General features: G+C 59.1%; 1 protein-coding gene and 2 long non-coding RNA genes across 3 annotated transcripts; all 3 read right to left on the bottom strand.

Moving 5' to 3' along the window:
- Nucleotides 1–533: 533 nt before the first annotated feature.
- LOC125319054 lies at nucleotides 534–1,897 on the bottom strand. The gene is made up of 4 exons (XM_048290001.1): nucleotides 1,685–1,897; nucleotides 1,332–1,396; nucleotides 888–1,217; nucleotides 534–704 (listed from the first exon to the last, which is right to left on the bottom strand). Exons 1-4 carry the CDS (start codon nucleotides 1,794–1,796, stop codon nucleotides 534–536), a joined length of 678 nt encoding a protein of 225 aa, XP_048145958.1. The 5' UTR covers nucleotides 1,797–1,897.
- A 4,490-nt stretch (nucleotides 1,898–6,387) lies between these two features.
- On the bottom strand, nucleotides 6,388–7,928 carry LOC125319036. Its single transcript, XR_007200574.1, has 5 exons — nucleotides 7,854–7,928; nucleotides 7,594–7,695; nucleotides 7,112–7,214; nucleotides 6,782–6,838; nucleotides 6,388–6,468 (listed from the first exon to the last, which is right to left on the bottom strand). It is a non-coding gene; the product is annotated as an uncharacterized LOC125319036 (long non-coding RNA).
- Nucleotides 7,929–16,134: 8,206 nt separating this feature from the next.
- LOC125319035 lies at nucleotides 16,135–17,675 on the bottom strand. The gene is made up of 5 exons (XR_007200573.1): nucleotides 17,601–17,675; nucleotides 17,341–17,442; nucleotides 16,859–16,961; nucleotides 16,529–16,585; nucleotides 16,135–16,215 (listed from the first exon to the last, which is right to left on the bottom strand). It is a non-coding gene; the product is annotated as an uncharacterized LOC125319035 (long non-coding RNA).
- Nucleotides 17,676–18,944: the final 1,269 nt, after the last annotated feature.

Raw genomic sequence — 18,944 nt, 5'->3', positions numbered from 1 at the left:
GGGGAGCACCGGGCCTGGTGCCCCCTGAGCCTGCCCTAGCCCAGGCAGGTTTCAGCCCAGCACCTGAGGCAAGGAGATGCAGTGGGGGAAGGATGGAGAGCTGGTGAGGATGTGACCTCGGGGTGAGTAAAGGCCAGTTCCAGAAACTCACAGCCAGGGCAAAGACATCTGTATCATCCCCATCAGAGGTGGACGTGCTATGCAGTGGCCATTCCTGCATCACACAGAGCAGTGTTGGCAACACCTTCTCCACTGCTGGTCCCAATGATCCTATGATTCTCCACATCATTGTAGCAGCTCTGTAGGATCGGAGCTCTGAGTCAGGGGCGTCTCAGTCACAGTACCATGCCCTGTGCAGCTGTGGGGGCCCAGGTGACAGAGCCCCGGTGCCCTGAGGGGCAGGGAGGGAGCATGGCAGCAGGCTCAGGAAACAGAGGGGCCCGAGGGTCCTGGAGCTCTCCACCTGTCTGGCAGACCCCATTGGACAGGTGGCACAGGGCGATGGGCCCTAAGGGCTGGTGAGCCCTGAGCTCTCAAGGCAGCTGGGCCCCGTACCTGTCGCACGATGGGGCACAGCGCAGGAGGGTCAGCACCACATCAGCGGGGTGCTCTTCAGCCAGCCTCAGAATGTCAATTTGCAGCCAGGCATCCACAGTGACATGGGACCCGAGTCTCTGGTGAATGTTCCTCACCATGGCTGGCACCTGGAGGAGGCATGGGGAAGACTTGGAGCACTGTCCAAGGGAGCAACTTCCCCAGCTGCCCCCAAGAAGTGCTTCCCTTCCCACCGCACTGTGCTGGCCTCAAAGGCTGAGGGGGCCCAGCAGCCGTGGCTTGAGGGGGCACACGATCCTTGGAGTCTCCAGCCCTGGCCCCAGGCTGCTTACCTGCTGCTGAGGAGAAGCAGCACTCTCTTCAAAAAAATCCAGTTTGGGAGCATGAATCCCAGTGGGAATGGGCATAGTGTCAGTATTTGGGATGCCCTGAGTCTCTCCGGTGTCAGTGTTTGTGATGGCCATGTCCTCAGTCACTGCCCCGTCAGTCTTCGCTGTGTGATCATTCATTGGACTGTCAGAGTCTTCTGAGGGTGCAGTGATATCTGTGCTGACATCAGGCTCTGCCTGGAGCTCGGTCAGCCCAGAGTCAGGCTCAGCTGTGCCCTCAGTTGCTGTGGTGCTGGTCTTTCCACGCCGAATGCACATGAACTTCCGGAACATCTGCAGGAGAACAAAGGACAGGGAAGAGAGGGATGTTCCAAGGGGTGCTCCAGGCGTGGTGCTCGGCTGAGCAGCGACAGCAGGCCCAGCCCAGGTGGGGATGGCTGCAGGTACCTGCACTGTTCTCCGGAAGCGGCCGTGGGCACGGTCCTGCTCTTGTGTCCGGTCCAGGGCTGCATCTGGCAAAGAGCGAGCGCAGCCAGAGCTGAGGGGCTGCAGGAGAGGCCGGAGAACGCAGCCCAGCCCTGCGCTCCCCAGGCAGGGACAGCCCCGGGATGCCCAGGGGATGGAGCACGGCTGCTGCGGGGGGTCTGGCCTGGCTCCTCTTCCAGCCTATCCATAGGCCTGTTCCCCGGGGATGGGATGGGATGGGATGGGATGGGATGGGATGGGATGGGATGGGATGGGATGGGATGGCGCCAAGCTGGCTGCTGCCATCAGCCCTGTGGCCCAGCTCTGTCACTCACCGTCCTGCCGTGGCTGGAACTGCTCCAGCTCTTCGGGCTGTTGTGCTGGGGCAGCTCCAGGGCCTTTTTTCCTCCTGAGCACTTTGAACAGGCGACGGAATCTGCCCGCCATGCCACAGTGTGGCCTCGAGGGCACCTTCAAGAGAGATTCCTTGGGAAAGCTCTGAGTGAACAAGTCCTGCGCTTGTGCCTTGAAGGCACCAGCAGCAGAGAAACCTCAGGAAGGCTACAGGACAGCAAGTCCTGCACCCTGGTCTCTGAGGGCTCCTGCCACAAGGACAGGAGACTCCTCGTCAAGGATTGTGGTCAGCTAAGCCAACGGTCTGGCCTTGAGGGCACCGGCCACAGGGATGGGAGATACCTCGGAAAAGCTCCGGGGCACCAAGTCCCACGGTCTGCCCTCGAGGGCACCTGCAAAAGAGAAGCCTCGAGAAGGCCACAGGTCACCAAGTCCTGTGGTCTGGCCTCGAGGTCACCTGCAGGAATAACGCTTCGGAAAAGCTCCGGGTCGGCAAGGAACGAGTGCGCTGTGCGGGGGCTCCTCACGGCACCGCTCTGTCCCGTCCTGTCCCGTCGCGTGCTCCGAGCACTGTGGCGTGGCCGCGTCGCCGCCAGCCCCTATGTCAGCACGTGTCACAAAGGGCCCTGGGACACCCTGTCCCGTTCCACCCCACGGTGACCATGCTGCACCGTGTCACAAAGGGCCCTTGCACACGCTGCCACCTGCCCCGGGGCCGTCCCCAGCCCACTCCAAGTGGCCCAGGTTGGAAGGAATGCCTTGCCCCAAGTGTCTAAGGCAGCCCGACAGGAACTTTAGCATCGGCTCCAGCCATAAGCAAGCGCTCCCCTGCTCTGCGGGCTCGGGGCAGCACCAGGAGCCCCCACGGCTGCCACCGCAGCCGCCGCGCGAAGGGCTCGGGGTCTTCCACAGAAGCTGGCACGGCCTCCTTGGGACACGTCCCGGCTGGTGGCCATCCTAAAGCCGGGGCTGTGACACAGACAAGGAACGTGTGGGCCAGGGCCATGGACCAAGGGGCCGGTGTGATTCTGAGGGGCCTCGTGGATCCATGGAGACCATGGTGCTCCTGCAGGTCCTCATGGAATCACGGAGTCCATTGGGACACTGCTGGGCCCACGGAACCAAGGGAACATGGAACAGCTCTGGCTGCCTTGGGCTCCTGGGGCCGCCTGGCAGCTCCGGCTGACCTTGGCATGGAGAGAGCTGCTTCTCACCTGCCCTGGAACGCTGGGGCTCCGTGCTTTCCTTCCTGTGGAACAGAACCATCCTTCTCCCCCAGCTGCCCATGGCCAAAATTGCAATTTGGCCTCCAAAATTCCATCTATCCCAGGATTGCTGCCAGACAAAAGCTGCCAAGGCCAACAGGTCTGGCTGGCCTTGGCCTCTGGTGGCCGCCTTTCATGGATCACAGGGAGACAGTTTGTTTTATCACAGATACTATGCATGGTTAGATCCACCCCTCGATCTCGTGCCCACCTATAGGTGGCATCTCTGCCTTGATGACCTGAGGCATCATGTCTCCACAAGTAGGGCTAATGAGGAACACCAAAGCCAGAAGCAGGTAGATCAGGCTGCAAAGATAGAGGTGTCCCAGATAGACTTGGATTGGCAACATAAAGGAGAGTTGTTCCTAGCTCGATGGGCCCATGATGCCTCAGGCCATCAGGGCAGAGATGCCACCTATAAGTGGGCACGAGATCGAGGGGTGGATCTAACCATGGACAGTATCTCCCAGGTGATCCATGATTGTGAGACATGCGCTGCGATCAAGCAGGCCAAGCGGGTGAAGCCCCTGTGGTACGGTGGGCGATGGTCCAAATACAAGTATGGGGAGGCCTGGCAGATTGATTACATCACACTGCCTCAAACCCGCCAAGGCAAGCGCTGTGTGCTCACAATGGTAGAAGCCACCACTGGATGGCTGGAGACCTACCCTGTGCCTCATGCTACTGCCCGGAACACCATCCTGGGCCTGGAAAAGCAAGTCCTTTGGAGGCATGGCACCCCTGAGAGAATCGAGACCAACAACAGGACTCATTTTAAGAACAGCCTTATCAACACCTGGGCTAGAGAACATGGCATTGAGTGGGTGTACCACATCCCTTACCATGCACCAGCTGCAGGCAAAGTGGAACGGTGCCATGGATTGTTGAAAACCACCTTGAAGGCACTGGGTGGGAGAACTTTCAAAAATTGGGAACAGAATCTGGCAAAGGCTACCTGGTTAGTTAACACCCGAGGTTCCACCAATAGAGCAGGTCCAGCCCAATCTGAATCCCTGCGTACAACAGATGGAGATAAGGCCCCAGTAGTGCATGTCAGAGGTCTGATAGGAAAGCCCGTGTGGATAAATTCTGCCTCGAGTACAGACCAACCCATCCGTGGGGTTGTCTTTGCTCAGGGACCTGGTTGCACATGGTGGGTAATGCAGAAAGATGGAACAACGCATTGTGTACCGCAGGGAGATCTGATTGTTGGGTGAAAACCACCTGTAGTGTGAAATGCCTGTGTACCCCTGCTTGCTGAGGGTCACTGTCACTGTTCGTACATAGCTGTATATATATATATATATATATATATGTATATGTATCGATGTGTGTGTGTAGAGTTAAATTATATTCGTTTGGGCATTGAGCCAATGATATGGGATAAGGGGTGGAATGTCTTGGGGTGACTTTGTGATGTGTATCCCGTATCCCTGCCCTATGCCTAGAAATTAACTTTGTGCCTTTCTATGCCTCTAAACTGAGCCTGAGAGGGGGAAGGAAAAACTGAGCAAAACTTTTTCAAAGCAGTTTGCAGCTTGTTCAAGGTCACACAGAGATAGGGACTTTCTTTTTCCCAGCTGCAGCAGGGGAGGGAGGAGGCACCCAGCTTGCTGCTTCCCTGGTCAGCTTTTGGCCAGTTCTTCAGCTTCTTTTCCTCCAAAGGGAGACTGAGAGCTGAATTTTTTTTCATTCCCTGGAATTTTGGATTTTCTCCCTTTTCTGCTGGACTGCTTCAATATCAGAACACATCAGGAGGACTTGCCACCGAGCACAGAGGGCCTGGCCCTGGGCCAAGCCCCAGCTCCGAGGAGACCAAAGGGAGGACTCTAACACTTTCCCAGGTTTTTTCTCCACAGCGAGAGATTTTATTATTTAGCATTATTTTCCTTTTCCCGTGTGTTTGCCAAATCAATAGTTTTTATCTCCTTCACTTTCCTTTGATGAAAACTTAATTTTTTCCCGAACCAGGTTCGGGGAGGGGTGGTTGTGCCTTCTCTCAGAGGATATCTTTCTAAATTTGGCCAAACCGGCACATCCGCAAATGAACCAAACTTACAAAAGTGTGAAGAACTCGTGACCTGTTGTCCATCTTGGGGTCCCTCTTGGCAGTAGCCTCTGGCTACCCTGGGTGTACCTTTGAAGGCCTTTCAAATACCTACCTACCTTTATTCCCTTATTCTGCTCTAGCCTCTGGTTTTAGGTGGCCTCTCTAGGCATCAGCAGGGGCTGCAATCCCACACTTGTGGAGACCAGAACCGCCCCCAGGATCCCAACACTGCCTGACAGCGCTCCGGACACCGGGATGGCCGCGCGTCCGAGTCTCGGCCACTGTGCTGCTGCTTCGTTTGCTCGTAGGCGCACCCAGAGGCCACTGTTAAGCCCGGATGCTCTCTGGTTCTGCCCTCTTCCTGATCCCGTGCAGGGATGCAGCACTGCTGGGCTTTCAGGAAGCTGCTCTTGAAAACTTCCAGCATTCCAAGCTCCTTGGCCCTCCGTGGAGGCTTGCCACGGAATCCCTCACAGCTGCCTCCGGAGCATACTCCTGTTGGCTGTTCTAAAATCCAGGGCCTTCAGGGTGCTCAGCAAGACCTCTGACTCCACAGTGTTGTGGAACTGGACCTTCAGGACAGGGACCTTTCCAGCCTGAGCTGCCCTCGTTCCTCTGTGTCTCTGCACAAAACATGGCACGGTGTGGATACAAAAATGCTGCTAGCAAGGATTTTCTTGCTATTTTCTAAGCCCGTGAGAGACTTTTCTCTCTCACAGAAGAGGCAGCAGAGTTATGTACACAACCAAACACCTGCACCCTTGAAAAGTCTTTTTTATAGTACAGGAGAAAATATTTGGACAATGGATGTTTTAGGATTTTAGCCGATCACCCCAAGGGGTGGCTGATCCTTTGTCCAATTAGACTATGAAGAAAAAAGCCTATGAAAGAGTTTGTAAAATAATTAAATAAATCAATCTTGCTGCACAATTCCTGCCTGCTGGAGCTTCTCTCCTCCTCCCTACGGCTGCGGGACACGGTGATATACCCCAGGGTTGCAGTAAAAGCACGGAAGAGAGCGGCAGGAGGGGCCTGTGTGTCCCAGGGCTCAGGTTTTGGGCCGCTTCAGCACCACAGAGATGCAGCTCAAGTGAAGAAACCAAACTGTTTATTAATAGGAAGCGAAGCGAAGGGATGAGCTGGGAGGAAAAAAGGGGATGGGCAGGGTCTGAGGGCTGGAGGGATGGAGCTGTCAAAAGGGAGGGAGAGGGCAGGAGCTATGGGAGCTTTCCACAGGCTCAGCTGTGACCAGCATCAGCTGTGCCTGGAGCTCCAGCTGCTCTACTCTAGTCTCCAGATGGTCTCATCTTCCAGGATATCTGGAGGTCTTAAAGGGACACTGGTTCTGGGCCAGCAGATGAACGTAGTTCTGCAGCTCTTTCGTTGAGTATTTCCTGAACTATGATGTTTGTCTGGGAAGGGCTGTCGTCTCTCCTCAGGGCTTGAAGGGCTGGAAGAGACAGGAACAGAGCCACGGTCAGAGCCTGGATCTGCAGGAATCCAAGCAGACCTTCCTGCCAGGGCCATCTCACCCAGCTCCTGCCATGGCCAGAAGACAGCAGGGGCCAAGGAGATCAGCCAGAAGGTGCTGGCCATGAGCCTCCCCACCGTGTCCCTGAAACCTCTCTGTGCTCTGCCCACGTCACCCCGAGTCCACACACGGAGCAAAGCCCCCACAGCCAGGGCAGGGATTGCAGCTCCCGAGCCAGGCATTGCAGCTCGCCCCCGCCAGCCCCCGCTGCCAGCCCGCTGCCCTCACTCACCCTCACCGAGGAGCTGGAGCTCTTCCTTGTGCCCCCTCAAGAACACCCTGGCAGTCCCTGGGAGCACAGAGGCGGTCACGGCCCCGCGGCACAGCTCCCTCGCAGCGGCGCTGCCAGCCCCGTGGCCACCCGCTCTCCTGCCCCGGCAGGGCTCAGCCCGGGCCCTTGCCGCATCCTGACGCCCGAGGGCACGGCTGCGAGAGGGCGGCAGCGGCCCCGAGGGCAGGCGGGGCTCCACGGCCCCGGGCCCGGATCCCGCTGCCGGGGCAGCAGCCGGGGCCGGGGCCGAGCTGCGGCGGGGCGGGGAGGGGCCCCGGGCTCGTGGCTCACCGATGAACCTGACGGCCGCCTCTCGCAGGGACTCCTGCGGGCTCTCCGCGAACGGCAGCGCCTGGTGCAGGCGCTCGGCCGCTCGGCTCCTGTCCTCTGCCAGCTGCAGAGAGCGCCAGGAGGGAAGGGTTGGCGCGGGCTCAGCCCCTTGGCCGGGCTCTCTGCGCCCAGCCCTGGCCTCCCCTGCCCGCACGGCCCCGAGGCCCGGCCAGCAGCCGCTGGCGCCGGGCTCTGGAGGGGGCCGAGGGCCGGCTGCTGCCCGGGGAGCCGCGGTGCCGCCCCGCGCCACAGCCCAGCGGGGCCGGGGCTCCATCGGCTCCCGGCTCGGGGCCACAGGAGCCTGGAGAAGAGCCCGGGGAAGGGAGCAGCGTGTGGGGCGCAGGCTGGCGCCCCTGGTGCAGCACAGCTGCCAGCCCCACGCACTGGGCACCAGGGGCAGGGGACTTCTCCAGGCTCAGCTTAGGCTTCCAGGCGGTCCTTACCAGGCACTCGGCAAACTTCGACAGCTGCTCCTTCTTCACCAGCTGCCCAAGATTTCTCCTCTTCAGGAACTTGGCCGCACAAATCAGCGTTTCCCGAGAAGCCTGGAGAGCAGCAGAGACACGGAGATGGCACCACAGCCCAGGGCACAGGACCCGCGTCCCTGTGCCAAGGCCAGGAGAAGGCTGCAGCCTGCGAGGCCCCAGGGCAGGAGGCAGCTGAGCCCCCTCCCAGGAGGACACATCAGCCCACAAGTCCTCACCTCTGCCACGTTCCGGTTCTCATCATGGCAGTGGAATAAAAGTGGGAGTAGGCTCTGGCACACAATTGTCTTAAGGGGCTTTTTTCCCTTGTCCACTACCAACTCCATCACCTTGCAGAAGAGGTGAATGGAGAGCATCTGCACATTGCTGTTGTCCTGGAGTAAAGGAAAAAACATCAGCAGCAACTTCTCCAGCCCATGTGGGCAACGGCCTAAAAATCCACAGGGCACAAAGTGTCTGGGCAGCAGCCAGTGTCAGTGGCTGGGGGCACAGAGCCTTACATTTTCAAAGAGTGGCAAGAGCGCCTCAGCCAGTTTCGGGGCAGTGGTGCTGGATACCAGGATGTCTTTGTTCTCCAGCACATTCATGAACACAGAGAGGGACATCCTGACCACCTCTCCATCTGCATCACCCAGCAGCTCCACAAGCCGTTGAGACAGGCTGCCCATTCTTCTGGCCTGTGTGGAACACAAGGCTGTGCTGTGAAGCCATGAACGGCTGCACTGCCTACACCACCCTGGCCCTGCAAGCCCACCCTGCTGCCGCAGGGCCCAGAGGCCAAAGGCCTGTCCCGAAGCACTGGGGCAGCTGAGCCGGGAGGCAGGAGAGCTGGGAGCAGCTGCCTCAGCTCCTGAAGCCCAGCCAAGCCCATGTGACTGCTTTCCCCAGCGCAGCTTCAGCCGCTGCCGCCTTCTCACCATGGCGGGATCCTTGCTGAGCACCACGAGGCCTCTGAGTGCCAGGCGACATCTCTGCCTGCACTCGCTCAGCAGGTACCTGGACATGATCTCCAGGATGCTGTCACCATATTTACTTAAGTCCAGGCACTCGAGGAGCTGAAAGGCACAGGGCAGTGACAGGGGAGCCGGCCGGCAGGAGCCCGGAACCGCCCAGGGCTGGGCCCAGGCAGCAGCGCAGGGCGCGGGCACCGTCCCAGGCAGCTGCGGCTACGAGAGGGCAGAGAGGCGGGAGGCAGCTCAGCGAGGCAGCGCTGGCCGTCAGGCTCACCTCCACAAGGAAAGCCAGGAAGGGCAGATCCCAGCATGGCTCCTCCCTGCTGAGTGGTTTGAGCAGGTGGAATGCAATGCGGGAGCAGAAGGGGATCAAGACCTGGCGCATCTCTCTGGTAGGGGGAAAAAGGCACCAAGACCCTGAGGCAGGGGGCAAACCTCTCCCAGGACTGACTCACACAGGTCTGGTCTTCCCCACCACGTTGCAAGGGGATCTGGGTGCTCTGGGAGGCAGCTCCTTCTGGGCACCCTCCCCTTCCAGCCTTTTCCAGTCCGCTTGGCCATCCCTCGGTGACGAGGCCCCACAGGGACTGTGTGGGGCACCTCGGGCACAGGGCACAAGTGCCGGGGGCAGTGAGGAGAAGGGGGTCTCACCTGGCCAGCAGACCCACTGCATAGTGCTGGGTGTCAGCACACAGCAGCGTGTCCCAGCCACGCTTGCGCTCCATAGCCACCACCTCGTTGTCACAGCGCAGTCGACAGAGCAGAGCCTTCATGGCCTGCACTGCAAACCTGTGCACAGAGCAAAGCCCAGGTCACACTGGGAGCACTGGCGCTGGCCACGAGGGCATGGGAAGGACAGGAGGACTGGGACCTGTTGGGGTTGGTGGGAAGGCGGTGTTCCTCCCGGCATGCTCTCCAGAAGTGATCAACTTCCTCTGGCACCTGCTGTGTGGTGATGACAACTTGGAAGAGCAGAGTCACAAACAGGCGGGCTGAATAAAGGATCATTGCCTCGTGGCACTCGGGCACCTGGACAATCACCCACAGCGCCAGAGTTGCCTGCAAAAGAAGCAGCTCGAGACAGCTCAGGAACATCCCTCAGTGCCGAGCTGTCCATGTGGCAGGGCCCGAGGGGAGACGCAGGGGGAGCACCGGGCCTGGTGCCCCCTGAGCCTGCCCTAGCCCAGGCAGGTTTCAGCCCAGCACCTGAGGCAAGGAGATGCAGTGGGGGAAGGATGGAGAGCTGGTGAGGATGTGACCTCGGGGTGAGTAAAGGCCAGTTCCAGAAACTCACAGCCAGGGCAAAGACATCTGTATCATCCCCATCAGAGGTGGACGTGCTATGCAGTGGCCATTCCTGCATCACAGAGAGCAGCGTTGGCAACACCTTCTCCACTGCTGGTCCCAATGATCCTATGATTCTCCACATCATTGTAGCAGCTCTGTAGGATCGGAGCTCTGAGTCAGGGGCGTCTCAGTCACAGTACCATGCCCTGTGCAGCTGTGGGGGCCCAGGTGACAGAGCCCCGGTGCCCTGAGGGGCAGGGAGGGAGCATGGCAGCAGGCTCAGGAAACAGAGGGGCCCGAGGGTCCTGGAGCTCTCCACCTGTCTGGCAGACCCCATTGGACAGGCGGCACAGGGCGATGGGCCCTAAGGGCTGGTGAGCCCTGAGCTCTCAAGGCAGCTGGGCCCCGTACCTGTCGCACGATGGGGCACAGCGCAGGAGGGTCAGCACCACATCAGCGGGGTGCTCTTCAGCCAGCCTCAGAATGTCAATTTGCAGCCAGGCACCCACAGTGACATGGGACCCGAGTCTCTGGTGAATGTTCCTCACCATGGCTGGCACCTGGAGGAGGCATGGGGAAGACTTGGAGCACTGTCCAAGGGAGCAACTTCCCCAGCTGCCCCCAAGAAGTGCTTCCCTTCCCACCGCACTGTGCTGGCCTCAAAGGCTGAGGGGGCCCAGCAGCCGTGGCTTGAGGGGGCACACGATCCTTGGAGTCTCCAGCCCTGGCCCCAGGCTGCTTACCTGCTGCTGAGGAGAAGCAGCACTCTCTTCAAAAAAATCCAGTTTGGGAGCATGAATCCCAGTGGGAATGGGCATAGTGTCAGTATTTGGGATGCCCTGAGTCTCTCCGGTGTCAGTGTTTGTGATGGCCATGTCCTCAGTCACTGCCCTGTCAGTCTTCGCTGTGTGATCATTCATTGGACTGTCAGAGTCTTCTGAGGGTGCAGTGATATCTGTGCTGACATCAGGCTCTGCCTGGAGCTCGGTCAGCCCAGAGTCAGGCTCAGCTGTGCCCTCAGTTGCTGTGGTGCTGGTCTTTCCACGCCGAATGCACATGAACTTCCGGAACATCTGCAGGAGAACAAAGGACAGGGAAGAGAGGGATGTTCCAAGGGGTGCTCCAGGCGTGGTGCTCGGCTGAGCAGCGACAGCAGGCCCAGCCCAGGTGGGGATGGCTGCAGGTACCTGCACTGTTCTCCGGAAGCGGCCGTGGGCACGGTCCTGCTCTTGTGTCCGGTCCAGGGCTGCATCTGGCAAAGAGCGAGCGCAGCCAGAGCTGAGGGGCTGCAGGAGAGGCCGGAGAACGCAGCCCAGCCCTGCGCTCCCCAGGCAGGGACAGCCCCGGGATGCCCAGGGGATGGAGCACGGCTGCTGCGGGGGGTCTGGCCTGGCTCCTCTTCCAGCCTATCCATAGGCCTGTTCCCCGGGGATGGGATGGGATGGGATGGGATGGGATGGGATGGGATGGGATGGGATGGGATGGGATGGGATGGGATGGGATGGGATGGCGCCAAGCTGGCTGCTGCCATCAGCCCTGTGGCCCAGCTCTGTCACTCACCGTCCTGCCGTGGCTGGAACTGCTCCAGCTCTTCGGGCTGTTGTGCTGGGGCAGCTCCAGGGCCTTTTTTCCTCCTGAGCACTTTGAACAGGCGACGGAATCTGCCCGCCATGCCACAGTGTGGCCTCGAGGGCACCTTCAAGAGAGATTCCTTGGGAAAGCTCTGAGTGAACAAGTCCTGCGCTTGTGCCTTGAAGGCACCAGCAGCAGAGAAACCTCAGGAAGGCTACAGGACAGCAAGTCCTGCACCCTGGTCTCTGAGGGCTCCTGCCACAAGGACAGGAGACTCCTCGTCAAGGATTGTGGTCAGCAAAGCCAACGGTCTGGCCTTGAGGGCACCGGTCACAGGGATGGGAGATACCTCGGAAAAGCTCCGGGGCACCAAGTCCCACGGTCTGCCCTCGAGGGCACCTGCAAAAGAGAAGCCTCGAGAAGGCCACAGGTCACCAAGTCCTGTGGTCTGGCCTCGAGGTCACCTGCAGGAATAACGCTTCGGAAAAGCTCCGGGTCGGCAAGGAACGAGTGCGCTGTGCGGGGGCTCCTCACGGCACCGCTCTGTCCCGTCCTGTCCCGTCGCGTGCTCCGAGCACTGTGGCGTGGCTGCGTCGCCGCCAGCCCCTATGTCAGCACGTGTCACAAAGGGCCCTGGGACACCCTGTCCCGTTCCATCCCACGGTGACCATGCTGCACCGTGTCACAAAGGGCCCTTGCACACGCTGCCACCTGCCCCGGGGCCGTCCCCAGCCCACTCCAAGTGGCCCAGGTTGGAAGGAATGCCTTGCCCCAAGTGTCTAAGGCAGCCCGACAGGAACTTTAGCATCGGCTCCAGCCATAAGCAAGCGCTCCCCTGCTCTGCGGGCTCGGGGCAGCACCAGGAGCCCCCACGGCTGCCACCGCAGCCGCCGCGCGAAGGGCTCGGGGTCTTCCACAGAAGCTGGCACGGCCTCCTTGGGACACGTCCCGGCTGGTGGCCATCCTAAAGCCGGGGCTGTGACACAGACAAGGAACGTGTGGGCCAGGGCCATGGACCAAGGGGCCGGTGTGATTCTGAGGGGCCTCGTGGATCCATGGAGACCATGGTGCTCCTGCAGGTCCTCATGGAATCACGGAGTCCATTGGGACACTGCTGGGCCCACGGAACCAAGGGAACATGGAACAGCTCTGGCTGCCTTGGGCTCCTGGGGCCGCCTGGCAGCTCCGGCTGACCTTGGCATGGAGAGAGCTGCTTCTCACCTGCCCTGGAACGCTGGGGCTCCGTGCTTTCCTTCCTGTGGAACAGAACCATCCTTCTCCCCCAGCTGCCCATGGCCAAAATTGCAATTTGGCCTCCAAAATTCCATCTATCCCAGGATTGCTGCCAGACAAAAGCTGCCAAGGCCAACAGGTCTGGCTGGCCTTGGCCTCTGGTGGCCGCCTTTCATGGATCACAGGGAGACAGTTTGTTTTATCACAGATACTATGCATGGTTAGATCCACCCCTCGATCTCGTGCCCACCTATAGGTGGCATCTCTGCCTTGATGACCTGAGGCATCATGTCTCCACAAGTAGGGCTAATGAGGAACACCAAAGCCAGAAGCAGGTAGATCAGGCTGCAAAGATAGAGGTGTCCCAGATAGACTTGGATTGGCAACATAAAGGAGAGTTGTTCCTAGCTCGATGGGCCCATGATGCCTCAGGCCATCAGGGCAGAGATGCCACCTATAAGTGGGCACGAGATCGAGGGGTGGATCTAACCATGGACAGTATCTCCCAGGTGATCCATGATTGTGAGACATGCGCTGCGATCAAGCAGGCCAAGCGGGTGAAGCCCCTGTGGTACGGTGGGCGATGGTCCAAATACAAGTATGGGGAGGCCTGGCAGATTGATTACATCACACTGCCTCAAACCCGCCAAGGCAAGCGCTGTGTGCTCACAATGGTAGAAGCCACCACTGGATGGCTGGAGACCTACCCTGTGCCTCATGCTACTGCCCGGAACACCATCCTGGGCCTGGAAAAGCAAGTCCTTTGGAGGCATGGCACCCCTGAGAGAATCGAGACCAACAACAGGACTCATTTTAAGAACAGCCTTATCAACACCTGGGCTAGAGAACATGGCATTGAGTGGGTGTACCACATCCCTTACCATGCACCAGCTGCAGGCAAAGTGGAACGGTGCCATGGATTGTTGAAAACCACCTTGAAGGCACTGGGTGGGAGAACTTTCAAAAATTGGGAACAGAATCTGGCAAAGGCTACCTGGTTAGTTAACACCCGAGGTTCCACCAATAGAGCAGGTCCAGCCCAATCTGAATCCCTGCGTACAACAGATGGAGATAAGGCCCCAGTAGTGCATGTCAGAGGTCTGTTAGGAAAGCCCGTGTGGATAAATTCTGCCTCGAGTACAGACCAACCCATCCGTGGGGTTGTCTTTGCTCAGGGACCTGGTTGCACATGGTGGGTAATGCAGAAAGATGGAACAACGCATTGTGTACCGCAGGGAGATCTGATTGTTGGGTGAAAACCACCTGTAGTGTGAAATGCCTGTGTACCCCTGCTTGCTGAGGGTCACTGTCACTGTTCGTACATAGCTGTATATATATATATATATATATGTATATGTATCGATGTGTGTGTGTAGAGTTAAAATATATTCGTTTGGGCATTGAGCCAATGATATGGGATAAGGGGTGGAATGTCTTGGGGTGACTTTGTGATGTGTATCCCGTATCCCTGCCCTATGCCTAGAAATTAACTTTGTGCCTTTCTATGCCTCTAAACTGAGCCTGAGAGGGGGAAGGAAAAACTGAGCAAAACTTTTTCAAAGCAGTTTGCAGCTTGTTCAAGGTCACACAGAGATAGGGACTTTCTTTTTCCCAGCTGCAGCAGGGGAGGGAGGAGGCACCCAGCTTGCTGCTTCCCTGGTCAGCTTTTGGCCAGTTCTTCAGCTTCTTTTCCTCCAAAGGGAGACTGAGAGCTGAATTTTTTTTCATTCCCTGGAATTTTGGATTTTCTCCCTTTTCTGCTGGACTGCTTCAATATCAGAACACATCAGGAGGACTTGCCACCGAGCACAGAGGGCCTGGCCCTGGGCCAAGCCTCAGCTCCGAGGAGACCAAAGGGAGGACTCTAACACTTTCCCAGGTTTTTTCTCCACAGCGAGAGATTTTATTATTTAGCATTATTTTCCTTTTCCCGTGTGTTTGCCAAATCAATAGTTTTTATCTCCTTCACTTTCCTTTGATGAAAACTTAATTTTTTCCCGAACCAGGTTCGGGGAGGGGTGGTTGTGCCTTCTCTCAGAGGATATCTTTCTAAATTTGGCCAAACCGGCACATCCGCAAATGAACCAAACTTACAAAAGTGTGAAGAACTCGTGACCTGTTGTCCATCTTGGGGTCCCTCTTGGCAGTAGCCTCTGGCTACCCTGGGTGTACCTTTGAAGGCCTTTCAAATAAATACCTACCTTTATTCCCTTATTCTGCTCTAGCCTCTGGTTTTAGGTGGCCTCTCTAGGCATCAGCAGGGGCTGCAATCCCACACTTGTGGAGACCAGAACCGCCCCCAGGATCCCAACACTGCCTGACAGCGCTCCGGACACCGGGATGGCCGCGCGTCCGAGTCTCGGCCACTGTGCTGCTGCTTCGTTTGCTCGTAGGCGCACCCAGAGGCCACTGTTAAGCCCGGATGCTCTCTGGTTCTGCCCTCTTCCTGATCCCGTGCAGGGATGCAGCACTGCTGGGCTTTCAGGAAGCTGCTCTTGAAAACTTCCAGCATTCCAAGCTCCTTGGCCCTCCGTGGAGGCTTGCCACGGAATCCCTCACAGCTGCCTCCGGAGCATACTCCTGTTGGCTGTTCTAAAATCCAGGGCCTTCAGGGTGCTCAGCAAGACCTCTGACTCCACAGTGTTGTGGAACTGGACCTTCAGGACAGGGACCTTTCCAGCCTGAGCTGCCCTCGTTCCTCTGTGTCTCTGCACAAAACATGGCACGGTGTGGATACAAAAATGCTGCTAGCAAGGATTTTCTTGCTATTTTCTAAGCCCGTGAGAGACTTTTCTCTCTCACAGAAGAGGCAGCAGAGTTATGTACACAACCAAACACCTGCACCCTTGAAAAGTCTTTTTTATAGTACAGGAGAAAATATTTGGACAATGGATGTTTTAGGATTTTAGCCGATCACCCCAAGGGGTGGCTGATCCTTTGTCCAATTAGACTATGAAGAAAAAAGCCTATGAAAGAGTTTGTAAAATAATTAAATAAATCAATCTTGCTGCACAATTCCTGCCTGCTGGAGCTTCTCTCCTCCTCCCTACGGCTGCGGGACACGGTGATATACCCCAGGGTTGCAGTAAAAGCACGGAAGAGAGCGGCAGGAGGGGCCTGTGTGTCCCAGGGCTCAGGTTTTGGGCCGCTTCAGCACCACAGAGATGCAGCTCAAGTGAAGAAACCAAACTGTTTATTAATAGGAAGCGAAGCGAAGGGATGAGCTGGGAGGAAAAAAGGGGATGGGCAGGGTCTGAGGGCTGGAGGGATGGAGCTGTCAAAAGGGAGGGAGAGGGCAGGAGCTATGGGAGCTTTCCACAGGCTCAGCTGTGACCAGCATCAGCTGTGCCTGGAGCTCCAGCTGCTCTACTCTAGTCTCCAGATGGTCTCATCTTCCAGGATATCTGGAGGTCTTAAAGGGACACTGGTTCTGGGCCAGCAGATGAACGTAGTTCTGCAGCTCTTTCGTTGAGTATTTCCTGAACTATGATGTTTGTCTGGGAAGGGCTGTCGTCTCTCCTCAGGGCTTGAAGGGCTGGAAGAGACAGGAACAGAGCCACGGTCAGAGCCTGGATCTGCAGGAATCCAAGCAGACCTTCCTGCCAGGGCCATCTCACCCAGCTCCTGCCATGGCCAGAAGACAGCAGGGGCCAAGGAGATCAGCCAGAAGGTGCTGGCCATGAGCCTCCCCACCGTGTCCCTGAAACCTCTCTGTGCTCCGCCCACGTCACCCCGAGTCCACACACGGAGCAAAGCCCCCACAGCCAGGGCAGGGATTGCAGCTCCCGAGCCAGGCATTGCAGCTCGCCCCCGCCAGCCCCCGCTGCCAGCCCGCTGCCCTCACTCACCCTCACCGAGGAGCTGGAGCTCTTCCTTGTGCCCCCTCAAGAACACCCTGGCAGTCCCTGGGAGCACAGAGGCGGTCACGGCCCCGCGGCACAGCTCCCTCGCAGCGGCGCTGCCAGCCCCGTGGCCACCCGCTCTCCTGCCCCGGCAGGGCTCAGCCCGGGCCCTTGCCGCATCCTGACGCCCGAGGGCACGGCTGCGAGAGGGCGGCAGCGGCCCCGAGGGCAGGCGGGGCTCCACGGCCCCGGGCCCGGATCCCGCTGCCGGGGCAGCAGCCGGGGCCGGGGCCGAGCTGCGGCGGGGCGGGGAGGGGCCCCGGGCTCGTGGCTCACCGATGAACCTGACGGCCGCCTCTCGCAGGGACTCCTGCGGGCTCTCCGCGAACGGCAGCGCCTGGTGCAGGCGCTCGGCCGCTCGGCTCCTGTCCTCTGCCAGCTGCAGAGAGCGCCAGGAGGGAAGGGTTGGCGCGGGCTCAGCCCCTTGGCCGGGCTCTCTGCGCCCAGCCCTGGCCTCCCCTGCCCGCACGGCCCCGAGGCCCGGCCAGCAGCCGCTGGCGCCGGGCTCTGGAGGGGGCCGAGGGCCGGCTGCTGCCCGGGGAGCCGCGGTGCCGCCCCGTGCCACAGCCCAGCGGGGCCGGGGCTCCATCGGCTCCCGGCTCGGGGCCACAGGAGCCTGGAGAAGAGCCCGGGGAAGGGAGCAGCGTGTGGGGCGCAGGCTGGCGCCCCTGGTGCAGCACAGCTGCCAGCCCCACGCACTGGGCACCAGGGGCAGGGGACTTCTCCAGGCTCAGCTTAGGCTTCCAGGCGGTCCTTACCAGGCACTCGGCAAACTTCGACAGCTGCTCCTTCTTCACCAGCTGCCCAAGATTTCTCCTCTTCAGGAACTTGGCCGCACAAATCAGCGTTTCCCGAGAAGCCTGGAGAGCAGCAGAGACACGGAGATGGCACCACAGCCCAGGGCACAGGACCCGCGTCCCTGTGCCAAGGCCAGGAGAAGGCTGCAGCCTGCGAGGCCCCAGGGCAGGAGGCAGCTGAGCCCCCTCCCAGGAGGACACATCAGCCCACAAGTCCTCACCTCTGCCACGTTCCGGTTCTCATCATGGCAGTGGAATAAAAGTGGGAGTAGGCTCTGGCACACAATTGTCTTAAGGGGCTTTTTTCCCTTGTCCACTACCAACTCCATCACCTTGCAGAAGAGGTGAATGGAGAGCATCTGCACATTGCTGTTGTCCTGGAGTAAAGGAAAAAACATCAGCAGCAACTTCTCCAGCCCATGTGGGCAACGGCCTAAAAATCCACAGGGCACAAAGTGTCTGGGCAGCAGCCAGTGTCAGTGGCTGGGGGCACAGAGCCTTACATTTTCAAAGAGTGGCAAGAGCGCCTCAGCCAGTTTCGGGGCAGTGGTGCTGGATACCAGGATGTCTTTGTTCTCCAGCACATTCATGAACACAGAGAGGGACATCCTGACCACCTCTCCATCTGCATCACCCAGCAGCTCCACAAGCCGTTGAGACAGGCTGCCCATTCTTCTGGCCTGTGTGGAACACAAGGCTGTGCTGTGAAGCCATGAACGGCTGCACTGCCTACACCACCCTGGCCCTGCAAGCCCACCCTGCTGCCGCAGGGCCCAGAGGCCAAAGGCCTGTCCCGAAGCACTGGGGCAGCTGAGCCGGGAGGCAGGAGAGCTGGGAGCAGCTGCCTCAGCTCCTGAAGCCCAGCCAAGCCCATGTGACTGCTTTCCCCAGCGCAGCTTCAGCCGCTGCCGCCTTCTCACCATGGCGGGATCCTTGCTGAGCACCACGAGGCCTCTGAGTGCCAGGCGACATCTCTGCCTGCACTCGCTCAGCAGGTACCTGGACATGATCTCCAGGATGCTGTCACCATATTTACTTAAGTCCAGGCACTCGAGGAGCTGAAAGGCACAGGGCAGTGACAGGGGAGCCGGCCGGCAGGAGCCCGGAACCGCCCAGGGCTGGGCCCAGGCAGCAGCGCAGGGCGCGGGCACCGTCCCAGGCAGCTGCGGCTACGAGAGGGCAGAGAGGCGGGAGGCAGCTCAGCGAGGCAGCGCTGGCCGTCAGGCTCACCTCCACAAGGAAAGCCAGGAAGGGCAGATCCCAGCATGGCTCCTCCCTGCTGAGTGGTTTGAGCAGGTGGAATGCAATGCGGGAGCAGAAGGGGATCAAGACCTGGCGCATCTCTCTGGTAGGGGGAAAAAGGCACCAAGACCCTGAGGCAGGGGGCAAACCTCTCCCAGGACTGACTCACACAGGTCTGGTCTTCCCCACCACGTTGCAAGGGGATCTGGGTGCTCTGGGAGGCAGCTCCTTCTGGGCACCCTCCCCTTCCAGCCTTTTCCAGTCCGCTTGGCCATCCCTCGGTGACGAGGCCCCACAGGGACTGTGTGGGGCACCTCGGGCAC

The sequence above is a fragment of the Corvus hawaiiensis genome, chromosome 35 (assembly GCF_020740725.1).
Source record: "Corvus hawaiiensis isolate bCorHaw1 chromosome 35, bCorHaw1.pri.cur, whole genome shotgun sequence".
Lineage (NCBI taxonomy): Eukaryota > Metazoa > Chordata > Aves > Passeriformes > Corvidae > Corvus > Corvus hawaiiensis.
This window is presented reverse-complemented; position numbering and strand designations above follow the sequence as displayed.